This window comes from Pelobates fuscus, chromosome 2 (genome assembly GCF_036172605.1).
Source record: "Pelobates fuscus isolate aPelFus1 chromosome 2, aPelFus1.pri, whole genome shotgun sequence".
Lineage (NCBI taxonomy): Eukaryota > Metazoa > Chordata > Amphibia > Anura > Pelobatidae > Pelobates > Pelobates fuscus.
In genome coordinates this window covers 221,630,927-221,645,617 of record NC_086318.1, presented here as the reverse complement: position 1 = coordinate 221,645,617, position 14,691 = coordinate 221,630,927, and the positions used below count along the sequence as shown (strand labels likewise).

The 14,691-nt window shown below is 42.1% G+C and overlaps 1 protein-coding gene across 1 annotated transcript in view; it reads left to right on the top strand.

Moving 5' to 3' along the window:
- The window catches only part of LOC134587086 (saccharopine dehydrogenase-like oxidoreductase), a 46,610-nt gene that overhangs the window by 11,608 nt on the left and 20,311 nt on the right, over window positions 1-14,691 (top strand). The window contains exons 3-4 of the mRNA XM_063443205.1: window positions 5,127-5,207; window positions 5,471-5,600. Coding sequence (XP_063299275.1) covers window positions 5,127-5,207; window positions 5,471-5,600 — 211 coding nt within the window. The remainder of the gene's footprint in view (window positions 1-5,126; window positions 5,208-5,470; window positions 5,601-14,691) is intronic.

Genomic DNA, 14,691 nt, shown 5'->3' with positions numbered 1-14,691 from the left:
ATTCTATAAACTTATCTTATCTAGTGAATACTTTAAAATATGAAAAAAATATATATATTAATGTGAAAGAGACTTGCGTTTAAAGTTCCTAAATCAACAGAAAAGCAGCAACAGGCTTTTCCCTGACCAGAGCAATGAGGAGTCTATCATTTTGCTCCATATGGTTTGAACCTCTCACATAAACTGCTATCCAGCAGGAATTTAATGAAATATGCAATCTAGTTTGGAGGTAGGACTGAGTTTGACAGAGCCCTGATTGTGTGTGTATATTTAGCTGAGGCCTGGTCTCATTCTCAGAGTATGTTAGGGGAGATGGAAACTTGAATATAGCCTGTATTTCCTATAGTTTCTGTCTTTGTTATGTATGACAAATAGAGCTGGTTTCTAGCTGCACATTTTTGCTAATTGCCTCGGTTAAAAGAGATTGGGAGAAGGGACTCCCTTGCACCACGAACTGTGCAATTTGTAAATGTTTGTGGTGCTTAGTTCTTTGATTTAAAAAAAAAAAAAAAAAAAATTATATTAGTTTTTTTTTCATTGTTTCTGTTCTCCTTTTCTGTTTTTGTTTTTGTTAAAAAGATGTAATAACATATTTACATGTAACAACACTGAAGAAATGACACTCTGTTACAAAGTGTCATAGTAGTAAGTGTACAGCCTGTATAACAGTGTGAGTTTGCTGTCCCCTCAAAATAAACTGTTGGCAACAAAAGTGAGTACACCCCTAAGTGGACATGTCCAAATTAGGCCCAAAGTGTCAATATTTTGTGTGGCCACCATTTTTTTCCAACACTGCCTGAACCCTCATGGGCTTGGAGTTCACCAGAGCTTCACATGTTGCCACTGGAGTCCTCTTCCACATCACGGAGCTGGTGGATGTTAGAGACCGTGCGCTCCCCCACCTTCCATTTGAGGATGCCCCACAGATGCTCAAAAGGGTTTAGGTCTGAAGACATGCTTGGCCAGTCCATCACCTTTACCATCAGCTTCTTTAGCAAGGCATTGGTCGTCTTGGAGGTGTGTTTGGGGTCGTTATATGTTGAAGTACTGCCCTGCGGCCAAGTCTCCAAAGGGAGGGGATCATGCTCTGCTTCAGTATGTCTCAGTACATGTTGGCATTCATGGTTCCCTCAATCAACTGTTGCTCCCCAGTGCCGGCAGCACTCATGCAGGCCCAGACCATGACACTCGCACCACCATGCTTGACTGTAGGCAAGACATGCTTGTCTTTGTACTCCTCACCTGATTGCCGCCACAAATGCTTGACACCATCTGAACCAAATAAGTTTATCTTGGTCTCACAGGACATGGTTTCAGTAATCCATGTCCTTAGTCTGTTTGTCTTCAGCAAACGGTTTGCGGGCTTTCTTGTGCATAATCTTTAGAAGAGGCTTCCTTCTGGGACGAAAGCCATACAGATCAATTTGATGCACTGACAGGCTGATTCCCCCACCCCTTAAACCTCTGCAGCAATGCTGGCAGCACTCATACATCTATTTCCCAAAGACTACCTCTGGATATGATGCTGAGCACGTGCACTCAACTTCTTTGGTCGACCATGGCGAGGCCTGTTCTGAGTGGAAACTGTCCTGTGAAACCTATGTATGTTCTTGCCCACCGTGCTGCAGCTCCGTTTCAGGGTCTTGGCAATCTTCTTATAGCCTAGGCCATCTTTATGTAGAGCAACAATTCTTTTTTCAGATCTTCAGAGAGTTCTTTGCCATGAGGTGCTATATTGAACTTCCAGTGACCAGTATGAGAGAGTGTGAGTGATAACATTCGTCAATAGAAAACCGGAAGCGTTTGTTTAAAAAAAAAAAAAGATTTTTTTTTTTTTTTTATGCTTCTTCCGCCATCTTTAATTGGGGATAGATCACTCAACTTAAGAGAAAGCAGTGATGTGTGCTCTAGGCTGTTCTGAGAGGGAATACCGATATCATTCAGCAGATTGCAAGTACGTGAATTGAATAGAATTGAGTGATCTATCACCAATTAAAGATGGCGAAAGAAGCTTAAAAAACTTCCTGTTGGGGGGGCGGGGCCAAGCAGCCGGGCTGAATGGCCGCACATTCTCTGAGCTCCTACCAAGGAACCTGCAGATATACCTCACAAGCCACAAAATCGAGCTATCCACAACTGGGGAACCCCCCACGAGCCAGTGGACACACCATGGGTCGCAAATCTAAAAAGATGAAGCCCGATAAGCCTCGGATGGGCTTTGATATCGAAGACTGCGGCAGGCAAGTGGAACGACAAGGCCAAAGATGGCCGACTACCCAGTAACGTACTCTGACCTCTCAGACGATATGTCCCATGATGAGGAAAACGAGAATTCCCCTACGAACCCAAGGGTAGTACAAAAACACAACGAACAAGACGGTGCACCAGTAACGGCGGTGGTGCTGAAGGCACGCCTGGCAGACCTCCAGAAGAGCATCCAAACAGGCGTCGCATAACTCCGCACAGACTTGCAAGGCCTTACGGGCAGACTAGCGGTAGTAGAGGCCGCATCCGATAGCCAAGCCCAACAGATTGCCACACTTCAAGGGGCTCCAGCGACACAACGAGCAGACTGAACGCCGCTTCTCTGCCTTAGAAGACTGGAGATGGAAAATTAAAATTAGGGGCATCTTGGACGAAGTGCCGACAGCGGAATTACCACACTTCCTAAGGCGCCTATTGGGCACTATCCTCACCCCACAGCAAGGCAAACTAGTGGGAATAGATGGATTCTTCCGGGTACCAAAATCCCCACGAGCACCGGAAAAGGTACCAAGGGACCTGGTCCTCCAGCTGGTGAGCGGGAAAGACAAAGCAGCGGTGATGGCGGCGGTCAGAAACCACGCGCCATACAAATTTGAAGATATGTCTCTTACCTTCTTCCCGGACCTGTCAGGGAGCACGCTGGCTTGGAGAAGATCGCTCCGACCTTTTACATCACTCCTCCAGCAGAAACAGATTCCATACCAGTGGCAGCAATCCCGTACCTTACTAGTCCAGCATGGGGGAATCAAGTTCCAGATAAGGGATCTCGAGGAGGCGAAGGCCACACTGCCCACCCTTAACTTGCACCCTGATGCCCTGACACCGGCCGGGGCAGGAGAGGCAGCCCGCACTCCACACCAGTGGAACCCGGAGACAGTGATCCCCTTCTCCCCCCGACGGCTAAACAAGGGAGGATACAAAGGAGCCACCACTTGAGGACACTATGGTGACGGACGGTTATCTGATACAAAGTCCTCAGACACTGCCTAGGGCAGCAGTTAACATTACTGACTTCTCTGTTCATCTTTTTTACACATTTTGGTTCCGCGTTTACAAATTCCAGCATAGCTAAAGCACACACGTATGAGAGCTCACATACAAATAGCTCACCCAAAGCTCGACAGCCTACCTTGTGCCGCACACATCCCCCCCCCCCCCCCCCCCACATGCCTCTGAAGCACACATCAGGATACTGTAATGCGAATGATAACACTTCTGCAACCTAGTTAGATCCAGGTCACAGCACACCAGTGATAATTACTAGAGTCCGGAGATGGACAGCCAACTCTGAATCATCACACATAGCCTGCTACACCTAATACTCCACCACAGCGACAACACCTAAAATTTAAAAATGTGCTAGTCATATGCATTCCATGCTACTGTTGTTCTTTGAAGAATTTAAAAAGAAAAAAACCTTCCTGTTTTCTATTGATGAATGATATAGAGGGGTTTCAGAAGGGAGTGACAATATTGCATCACTTTTGGAATGCTGATAGACTGAACAGGTATCAGCTGGGGAAGATACTTGCCTCCAGAATCCAGACCATGATTGGATGTAGACGAGCACACGGACCAATTGAAGAAGAGTGAGCCCCTTTGAAAGAAAATCAGCATGCAAGCAGGATACACCGATTGAGAGAGGGTGAAACGCGTATCGGAGGAGGAACAAGGACCATTTGTTTGTATTCTTGGCAGCTAGCTTTTTCTTTTTGTTTTGTTACTTTGTTTTTAATTATGTTTGTTAAAAATTCCTATCAATGCCCGCTCAGAGGCACAGAGCGCTATCACCTTGAGCCAGGCATTAAGGGCTCTGGAATAGGTGAGCAAGATATTTTTATTGTAGCTCTATTTTATCATACCTTACATACTACACCAGAAGTCTACTGGTTTCCCCACTTCTTTTTCGTTTCATATACCATATTTGAGCGGACAGAATAGGGGATTGTCACCTAGTACACTTCTGCCTATACAATCTGAGCCACTCCTGGAAGGCTCATTCATATGTGAGTTGGACCATTGGACACCTACAGTCCACTTATACCCCTTTTTCTTTTCTCCATTTTACAGCTTAATCCCTACGTCCCAACAAAGGGTAGGTGTATCCTATAGTACACCTTACATGCTCCACTTTTCTGGTTGGTGTATTGTACACCTTCCTGTGTTTGTTTGCTTCCACTTTGCAAACCGTTTGAGAACTCACTTGGGATCTGGCAGATGCTGGTCACTGCCTCTTCTGGGGCCAGTAGCTCCTGCTAGAAGCTTCCATTTGCACCACTGAGCAAAACACTATGGACAGGGCTTGCTCATTGCTGGAGAGTGTCAGCTGCAAGGCCTAGCTCAGGAGAGTTAATAGAAGTTCCTGCTTAGAAGATTCCAACTCTCTGGAGATGGTAGTGGAGGCAGGGAGCAACACCCAATGGACCCCAGGTAAGAAGTCAAACTGCAGAAGGGTGCTTTTACTAGTTACAATGTGGGTCGCCAGGGCACTCCTGAATATAGTGTTACTGGGTTACTGCATGGTGTGTGCATGCAGACTTCACCCTTTAACCCGGTTGTGTAATGATAACTGTTGAGATGCAGTTCTTTATCAGTATATAGGCCTTCCATTCCTATCCAGCTGGGGTTGGATGATGCAAGTTTATATACAGGGCAAAGTTCTATCATTATTACGTTCTCAATTAAAAAATAAATGGTTGTGACCTAAATTGTTTGAACCTTAGATACACAATGTAATCTGTTTTGTATCTCTCTTAACAATAAAGATAATCTAATTAAATATTGGTTAATTCGTTTTTGATTTATTCTAAAACTTTTTTTTTTGACCATCTTCTGAATGTAATTTGCCTTTTCGTTTACAGTACAGGTTTTTCGGTGAGCCTGTAATAAAGTCCTGTGTGGAGAATGGAGCACACTGTGTTGATATAAGTGGAGAGCCCCAGGTAAGTTTCAGATTAGTATATTTTTTTTTTTGTGATGTTTATCTAGAACAAATAGCACAAGACTTATCATGGGATGCAAATATATATAATTTATTCTATCTATTCGCTACTGCATTGTTAGACTAGTTAACAAGGTGTGAATAGGGATAAAAGGGGATTTCTTGGAGAATAATTAAAATATATTTTACAGACCTCCTTTCATTTTAAATCTGTTTAGCATGTGACGTACCTTCTCACCTAACTAACACTCTGTTTTGCCTTAGTTCCTAGAAGGAATGTATGCGAAGTATGACAGCCAAGCTGCTGAAAATGGAGTATATATTGTGGGTAGCACCGGATTTGACTCTATTCCAGCAGACTTGGGAGTGTTATTCACACGAAACAGCTTGCAAGGTGTGCACTGGGACTATTTCATGTTTTATTCAAATATTAAAACGTATCTTAGTCAACCTTTACCCAATTCATTTTATTTTCACAGATATTTTAAACATACCATCACAGCGTGTACGGAGTGTACAAAGACATGACCCCTTTTCTGGTTTCCAATACAGAAACCAGGAAAAAGAATTAATCGAAAGTTTCAGTACAACATAGGCATGACCACTAAAGAGAACCAATCTTGTTTTTATCTAGTGCAAAGTGAAGGAGAGGCCATTTAGAGGTATTCAATAAACTGGTTAATCAACAATTCAAAAATATAATTTAACTAAGGAGCAAAGAATCTGTTTCAAAAGTTAAGAAAAAGAGAGGATATTATAATTAAGTAGACAATTGTGGTCATGTCATGTGAATATTATTGTGAGGAAACCCTCCAAATTAAAAATAAATAAATAAATAAATATATATATATATATATTTTTTTTTCCTATCTGGGATACAAACCCAGTACAGAGTTAAACTGATCCCTTAAAGTGGTATTACAGAAAGCATTGAAAGATGGCATTATTTCCACAAACCATTTTGGTGATGGATAAGCTGAAAGTAGTTCCTCTCATTTTAAAGCCCCATTACCAGTACAGTCTGCTGTAGTGATTATGGGGCCATGAGTGACCTGGCGCACTCTTGGAGTAAGTGGTCAAACCGTTTAAGAACCCATGTAAGTTGTCAAACCATTCTTAAAGGACCACTCCACACTTGGGTTAAAAAAAAAAAAAAAAAAACATAAACACAGCAAGGTAGATATACCCCCAATGAATACATGCATGCATATTTTTATGTATGTATTCATTGAGGATATAGTCAAAAACCGCTTGCAAAAACTGCAGTTCTTATGACTGCAGCCTTTGTAAGCCTTCCCCTTCTTCACATACAACATTTCTCATTCCCTACCTCAAACCCTGCAGCGTGTCTCCCTCCCACTGACCTTCTTGTTGCGGGTGCATGGTGGTTCACTCGGCAAGTATGTCCCTGGCGCATGCAATCACTCTGTAATGAGTGACCGCGTGTGTACACATGCTAATGAGAGCAAGCGCACAAGCAAACGCACCCTCGTGTTAAAGAAGTAGGAGGTGAAAAATCCCCAGCTGTCAATCACAGGCATTTCTATTTTGAAATATATAAAAGTGCTAATTTCACAATGAAGAGAGTATAATGTGGAAGCTAAAGGGATACACTCATAGTGGGATTAACCCATACGAAACTACCAAAGTAGTGAAACGAAAAAGACGAAGAGAGATCTGAGTGCCCTAATTAGATAAAATATAACTTTTAATAATAAAGGTTAAAAAATAGATACGTAGGTGCCTATGCAAAAAATGTGCAAAAATGGTCGGCATATACATATAATAGATCGCAATGTACAAGAACTTAAGAAAGAAAATAACTATAATAGGCTAAACCAATGATAATTATAATATGAATCATTGGGCTACCCACTAAGTAAGAACCCTGAATGCTGAGCTATTACCTGTGGACTGAGCACTGAGAGAAAAAAAACTAGTAATAATCCGTTAAACTATCATGCCAATAGGAGATGTGAACTACATCTAATAATAAGAGCATAGAGGACCTGTTCAAAAGTTTTCAGTGTCCTCTGTTAGGTCTTAACTGCAAAGACAATGTTGCAGTTTCTCTGAATGGCCAAACTGTTACAAACAGGGATACAAGCTGATCTGTTTTTGCTCAATCTAAATATAGCTCTCTGTGCTCAGTTCCACATCTATAGTGCTGGTTTTAAATGGACCCACGCAAATAACATGATGTGTATTGGAATGTGCAAAAGGAGATGGATGTATTTGCACAAACGATAGTCTACATAAATAGTGTTGTGCCCAGATGAGTGCAACACTAATAATGTTTATACTTGGTGCAAAATATCAAAAAATAACTGCACAAAGTTAAATATTATTAGCCCAGTATATTAACTGTGTTGAAATCAGAATGCCGATGTGGCCATTGCTTAAAATATTGCCAAAGTGCCTCATTCGGCTGACAATAAAACACTAACCTGTTAAATGTACTGGTAACCCATAGTGAAAGGGCTAAAAAAAGTTGCCAATGTAATGAAATAAATAAGTCACTGACAGGTCTAATATCATGCCTGCCTGCCTACTTCTAAACAAAAAAAGTGAAGAAAAGATCAAGCAACCTTCGCCCACCCAGTCTATAACAGGAAAGAAACTCGGGATTCTGAAGGTTGTGTTGTCAAACATCCACACATAAAGCTGTTACAGCAAATCACCGAAGACCCCTGACGCGCGCGTTTCGCCCACAACTCATCAGAGGGGAACCGATGTGTGGTAAGTAACCGACATTATAATGGGAGAGAGATGTTCTGATAGGAGAGTTTGAAAAAACTGCTATTATCAATTAGCTAATCCCAAACGAGATTTAAGAGTGACGTAATCCGGTGGTATACGTAAGCTCTAGATGGTAAGAATCATTAACCCCTTCTGATCTGATTTTCAAAAACGTTTTAATATTAAAGAAGTTAGTGGAACTCTCCTAGTTTGGATTGACATAGAATCAAGTTGTTAAGGAATAGTATAAACTCTTAATTTTGATCATACAATTCATCCAAGTGAAATTAACAGAAATGCACTCTTAGTGCTAGATAAAATGGAAACTTGGAGTCAACAATATGACTAAAGTTCTACAGTTTTGAACTTATTGGCTAAAGTTAGAAAATTTCAACAAAGTCCACGGGAATTTCTACCTCCTAAATTGCATACGCTAAAGTTGCGATGCACGATTGATCGTAATGCTAGTAGGTCGATACAGATATTTCAAAAATCAGTTATTGACTATCAAAGATCATTAAAAGTGGAACTTTTAAAGTGACTGTTCGATGTAACAGTACTGTATAAATATATAATAATGAATATAACCGGCAGTCAAGGGACAAGATGTAAAAAAAGTGTAGCGAAAATTCCGATCATGAGTATATGTCATGTATGGTATCTATTTAGACCTCAAACTTAGAGGAGCTGAAACGTCGAATATTTTTTTTTTTTTTTGTAAATATCTTTTTATTTAGAATTTGGAATTGCATATAGTTTCATGAAGCGAAAATAACATTGTGGACACGCAGGTCCCGGTATCAGAGTATCAATAGCATATATTCCGGGGTGTAGTGGACCCCTTCCGACATGTCAGGATTCAGCATTGTTGGACTCGCAGGTCCAGTTAATAAAGAATATGCAACATATAAACTGAGGGTACACACTACCCCTATCAACTGTACTTATTTCAACATTGGTGGACTCGCAGGTCCCTTTAGTTTGCATAGGCACAGAGCAAGGCATATCTCCGGCTTCCCCTTACATTTGCAGTGATTATGTTATTAGCTGACTCGGGGATTTCAGGGATGTACAGCCGGGGTCTCCCGGTCCACGGGTGGGTGCCCCTCTCTTCGTGATGTGGAGGAGAGGGGGTAGGGGGGGGGGGGAGGAGGGGGGGAGATTCTGTTTGTCGGGATCGGCTGATGACTAAGGGAATCTCGGGATGTCGTCCCTATCTCACGTCTTCAGTCAGTCCCCATTCCCCGTTATCTCTCTGCGATGTGGGCTCAGTGTAGCTCATCAGTGTATCTGCCTCCCCCTATACTGATTTGATACGAAGCACTTTTCCCCACCTGGTAATCAACCTCTGCCTGAAATGCCTAGTTTGTCGTGCTTACTCCTGTCTACCTATGCAATCTAACATATTCCTCTTACATAGTCTGTGCACGCGTCTTCGTCCCCCGGTTCCCGGAGGGGGGGGGGGGCGGGGAGCAGGGAGTCAGGTATGTTGGAGGAGGGAGGGGGGGGTCATGTCTCTGGGTGTGTGTCAATAGTGTCGTCCGTGTTTGTGACATTTAGCGTATCAAGTCTTGGAAGTCTGGTTTTCCAGTCGTCAGAATCCAATGGGTCCAGATCGTCTGGTATGTCTGTGATTTCCCCTCTGCCTGTAGGGTGAGCTCCTCGAGCGTTCTGAGTTCCTCCATGCGTTGGAACCAGGTTGCCATCGGGGGAGCGTGTTGTTTTTTCCAGAATACTGGAATCAGACTTTTAGCCACATTGAGGATTCTAACCGTGAGGGATTTCTTATATACGGATGCTTTGGTTTTGGTGTGGTGGAGGAGGAGTGCTGCAGGGTCCTTCGGTGGTGGGGTGTCTGTGAATCTCTGAATGATTTTGTGTATGTGTTCCCAGTAGGGTTGGATAATTGGGCATTCCCACCAGATGTGGAGGTAGGTCCCTGTGTGACTTGTGCACCTCCAGCATGTGTCGTCTGTTGTGGGGTCGTATGTGTGTGTTTGGAGCGGGGTGCGGTACCATAGGCTCAATGTTTTATAAGCTGTCTCCTGTGTCCCACTTGACGGAGCGCAGTGGAGTGTGAGTGTGCACATCTTGTCCCATTGGGCTGTTGTGAAGGTGGTGTTAAGTGCTGCTTCCCATTTTTCCATGAAACTTGGGGGTGGTCTTCTCCTCAGTTGCATAAGCATACCATAGAGAATGGAGATGCCCTTCGCCAGGGGATCGGGGTCCATGCAGATACCTTCGAATTCCGTCAATGGTCTGGTGGCGTTATGTGTATGGAATAGTGTTTGCGTGAACATGTGTAGTTGGCGGTACCTAAACTGTAGCATAAATGAGTTGTGTATGTTCCCTGTCATTGCCTCGAGGGTTTTAAGCTGTCCACTGGTGGTCGCGTGGTGGAGTCTCGGGGTCTCTTGTCTCAGGAGTCTAGTTAACGTCTTCGGTTCCTTCCCCGGAGGGAAGTTCTCATTGTGGGTCAGTGGAAGTAGTGGGGATGGTGTGGTGGTGAGTGTCAGTGGTATGGCTAGCCTGTGCCATACCTGCATTGTGGCTTTGATTAGGGGGTGTGGAGCCGCCAGTCGTCTGCCCTGTGGGTGGTCTAGCCAGGGGAGGATCGAGATGGGTTTGCCTATCTGCACCGTCTCTATGTTTTTCCAGGGTTTGGGCACTCCTGTTTTGGTCCATTCTACTACTCGTTGAATATGCGAGGCATAATAGTATCTTTTAAAGTCAGGGAAGGCTAGCCCACCCTTCTCTTTCGGTAGCGTAAGTGTATCATGCTTTATCCGTGCCTTTAGTTTGTGCCAAGCGAATCTAAGGGCCATGGACCTGAGGGAAGTAAAAAAGGCCTCCGGGATGACGCATGGGACCGCCTGGAACAGGTACAACACCCGTGGCAGGATGTTCATCTTGAGTACCCCTATTCTCCCGAACCACGAGAGCCGCACCTGCTCCCAGTCCCGAAAGTCTTTTCGGAAGATGTCAAGTAGCGGTTGAAAATTAGCTGTGTAGAGCTGGGTGAGGTCTCTCGTGATGTTCGTCCCTAAGTATCGCAGGGAGGTGTCTGACCACTGGAACGGGAGTTCCCGCTTCAGGGTTGTGGCTGTGCGTGATGGGATTGAAATATTGAGTATTGTGGATTTAGAGAAATTTATCTTGAAATTCGACAGTACCCCGTACGCGTCGAATTCCTGTAGTATTGCTGGCATTGTGGTTTCTGGTTTGGTGACAAAGAATGAATATTTTTTTATTTTATTTTTTTAAATATATTTGGAGCAGTAAAACTTTGAAATATTCCTTGAGTGCCGGTCTTTCCTTATTTCTACAATTGAGCTACCAGAGCACAAGGTACAATATTATTTTTTGTTGGAGTGCAGGGGCTATTTGAAATTGATATAGATAGATAGATAGAGATATATATATATATATATTGGAGGGTAGTGTCAAGATATTATCGCCATATATGCGATTACACTTGTCATAGGATGAAATTAGGGTGCTTGTTCAAAATTAAAACCAAAGCACCTCGTATTTAATAACTACCCAGAGGTCCGAAGGAGGTGGATACAGTTCAACTCACAAGTATATGTTATTAATACGTCCTGATGTTTAAGATGCTTGCTAAACAAACCATTAATTGTCATATTGTCCGGATAATTGAACTCTTACGGTTGTTCACAAATTTGAGATCCAAGATCAGAAGAAAGTTGATACAAATTCAGCTTACAAGCATACATTGTTAGTTAGTCCTAACATTTAAGAGGCTTCCTAGACAGCCCATTTTTATCATATTGTCCGAATAATTGAACTATTGTAGTTGTTCAAAAATTTGAAAACCAATGCAGAACCTTGTAATCCTATCAGGTACTGTTCCGATACTACACTTTACAACTTAAGAAACCAAGTTTATCTAAGTTTATGAAAATAATAGTATAAACTGGAGTAATACACGGGAACTCCAAAACTCACTAATGTAGGTGAATAAAAGGGGTAAAATTGAATTCCTCATTTAAACCCTTTGGTGCAAGGGTTTTGAACTCATAAATCCACCTGGACTCTTTCTGAAGGAGTATTAGATTGAAATTCCCTTTTCTTGAATTTAGGGTCACTCTTTCTAGGGCTTGAAACGAAAGGTGATTAGGATTTCCATCATGAAAATTCCGTACATGATTTGCAACAGGAGTACTCAAATTGGGATTTTTCACTGAATTAACGTGTTGTAAAGTACGTCTCCTCCGTTCTTGATAAGTCTTACCAATGTATTGCATACCACACGAGCATGTGATGACGTAAATGACTTGTGGTGCTGCAATTAATAAAATGGTTGATTCTGAACTCTTTGAGAGTCTTAGTGCATTTGACAGTTTTATGAAGGGGCATGCCTTACAGTGTCCACATTTAGGGATTCCCATAGGTGCAGTTAGCCAATTCTTTGAAGATGATTTTCTTTCCAAGATGAATATGTACCAAGAGATCTCTCAGGTTCTTTGACCTACGTGCAGTGATATTTGGGTAGGCAACTGATTCTGGGTTTAAATCGGTATCATATTGTAAAATTGGCCTGTGCTGAGTAAATATTTCCTTAATGGGTTGCCATTGTTTGTCAAAAGTGCCAGGGCATCTAATAAATTGGGTGGTTGGAGTAGCTCCGATGGAATGAAGGCTAGAACTTCTATCCTGGGTGAGGGCTCGCTGAAACACTTTTATAAAGAATTTTATTTCGATATCCTTTGTTTTTAAACCAAGTTCTTAGTTTGTTTGCTTCGGCTCGGAAGGACACCTCATTCGAACAATTCCTCCTAGCTCACAGATACGGTCTGTATGGTATCCCGGCCTTAAGGCGATAAGGGTGGAAACTTCGCCAATGTAAAAGGCTGTTTGATGCAGTGCTTTTCCTGAATAATTTGGTATCCACAGTTCCATCCATATTCAGTAAAATTCTCAGATCTAGAAATTCTAATTGCGTTTCATGGTTTACGTGTGTCAATAGCAATCCAATTTGGTTGTTCTTGAGCACCTCCACCATGTCAGTGAAGTTGGAGTAAGAACCAGTCCAGAATATCAAAACATCATCAATATATCTTAGCCATTTATATATATATACTGATGAAATTGGCTGGTTGCTGTGTCTTTAAAGATATTTTCCTCCCACCACCCCAGATACAGATTGGCATAGCTTGGGGCACAAGCCGTGCCCATGGCTGTGCCACGTAGCTGTAAATAATATATACCGTCAAACACAAAATAGTTATGGGTTAGGACGAACTCTAAGAGTGTTAGAATCAATTACATTTGTTCAGGGTTGTATTTCATGGATCTATGTAAAAAAATAAGAAGTAGCACATAGTCCTTTGTCATGTGGGATGCTGTTGTACAATGACACAACGTCCAAGCTTGCGAGAAGAGAATATTGAGGGACCACTAGATTTTCCAGTATCACCAGAGTTTGTTTAGTGTCCTATACGTACAAATCCAAATTGGTAACAAATGGATGAAGTAGTTCTATAAATTTGCTGTTTTTTTCAGTTACTCAATTGTTTCCGGAGATGATTGGTCTCCCAGGTGGATTGGTGAGGCACTTATGGACTTTAGGGAGACAGTAAAAGGTTGAAATTGTAGGATTGTTATTAGGGATCATGAATTGGTATTCTTCCTTTTTAATTCATCCTCAAGTGCCTGAGTCAGTAAGGCCTTTAGTTCGGTGAGGAATAGTGGTAGGACCCTGAGAGAGTACTCTATATTGGGTATTGTCTTTAAGATATTCCATACACATGTTGATATGTTTTTCTTGATCCTTTAATACTATATTTCCTCCTTTTGTCTGAGGGTTTTATAACTGTCTTTGTTCATACTAAGGTCCCTGAGTGCTTCACATTCTGCTTTTGTTAGATTGTCTATACCTTTTTCAAGAGGAGGAAGAGAATCAAGATATTTTGTTGTCATCTGGACGAATAGGTCTACGCGTGACACTTCTTTAAAATTAGGAGTGTACCAGTTAGGAGGCTTACAATTAGTAAGGAGTGGTTTTTCATCTTGTTCATCGAGGAGAGAGATCATGGTTTGGGGGTGTTGGTAGTCCTTATGGGTTACACCCAAATCCCTAACAAGTTTGTTCTCCTTTCTTTTGTGAGTGACACTGAGGGCTAGTTTACGCCAGAAGAGATTTGTGTCCTTCACCCAATCAAATATATTAGTATTAGGAGAGGGGACAAAAAATAGTCTCTTACTCAGCAGAGATTTGTGCTTATTGTCAAGTTTAAAGGTAGATAGATTTATAATAAGATTCTCATCTAAAATGTCTTGATTTACTGATTTTTGTATCCTTCCTTGTTGGTCTTGTAACCCCATCTTTTTCTGCCCCTGAGTTTGCCTCTCTGGGGTTGAGGCCACTCCTAAAAAAGAAGCTCCAGATTGAGAAGATGTAGAAGGGATTGGAACGTTGGTACTCCTGTTTAAAGGGTTAACACTCTGTATGTCTGGGAAGGATACATTTTTCTCTGTTGGTTTTAAAATACCTTTCCTTCCTTGTTGTGAATTATTCCTAGTTTTTACAGTATTCCTACCTTTCCTTTGGGGGATAGGGTCAGAATCAGACCACTCTGTGTCACCAGATGTAGAGTTCGGTTTACTACTGTAACGTTTCCTATTATTCCTCTGTCTAAAGACAGTTCCTTCTTTAAAGTCCCTATGGTCTCGTTGGTACTCAAGATGTTTCTTTTCCCTGATTTTATTTTTTAAAACCTTCT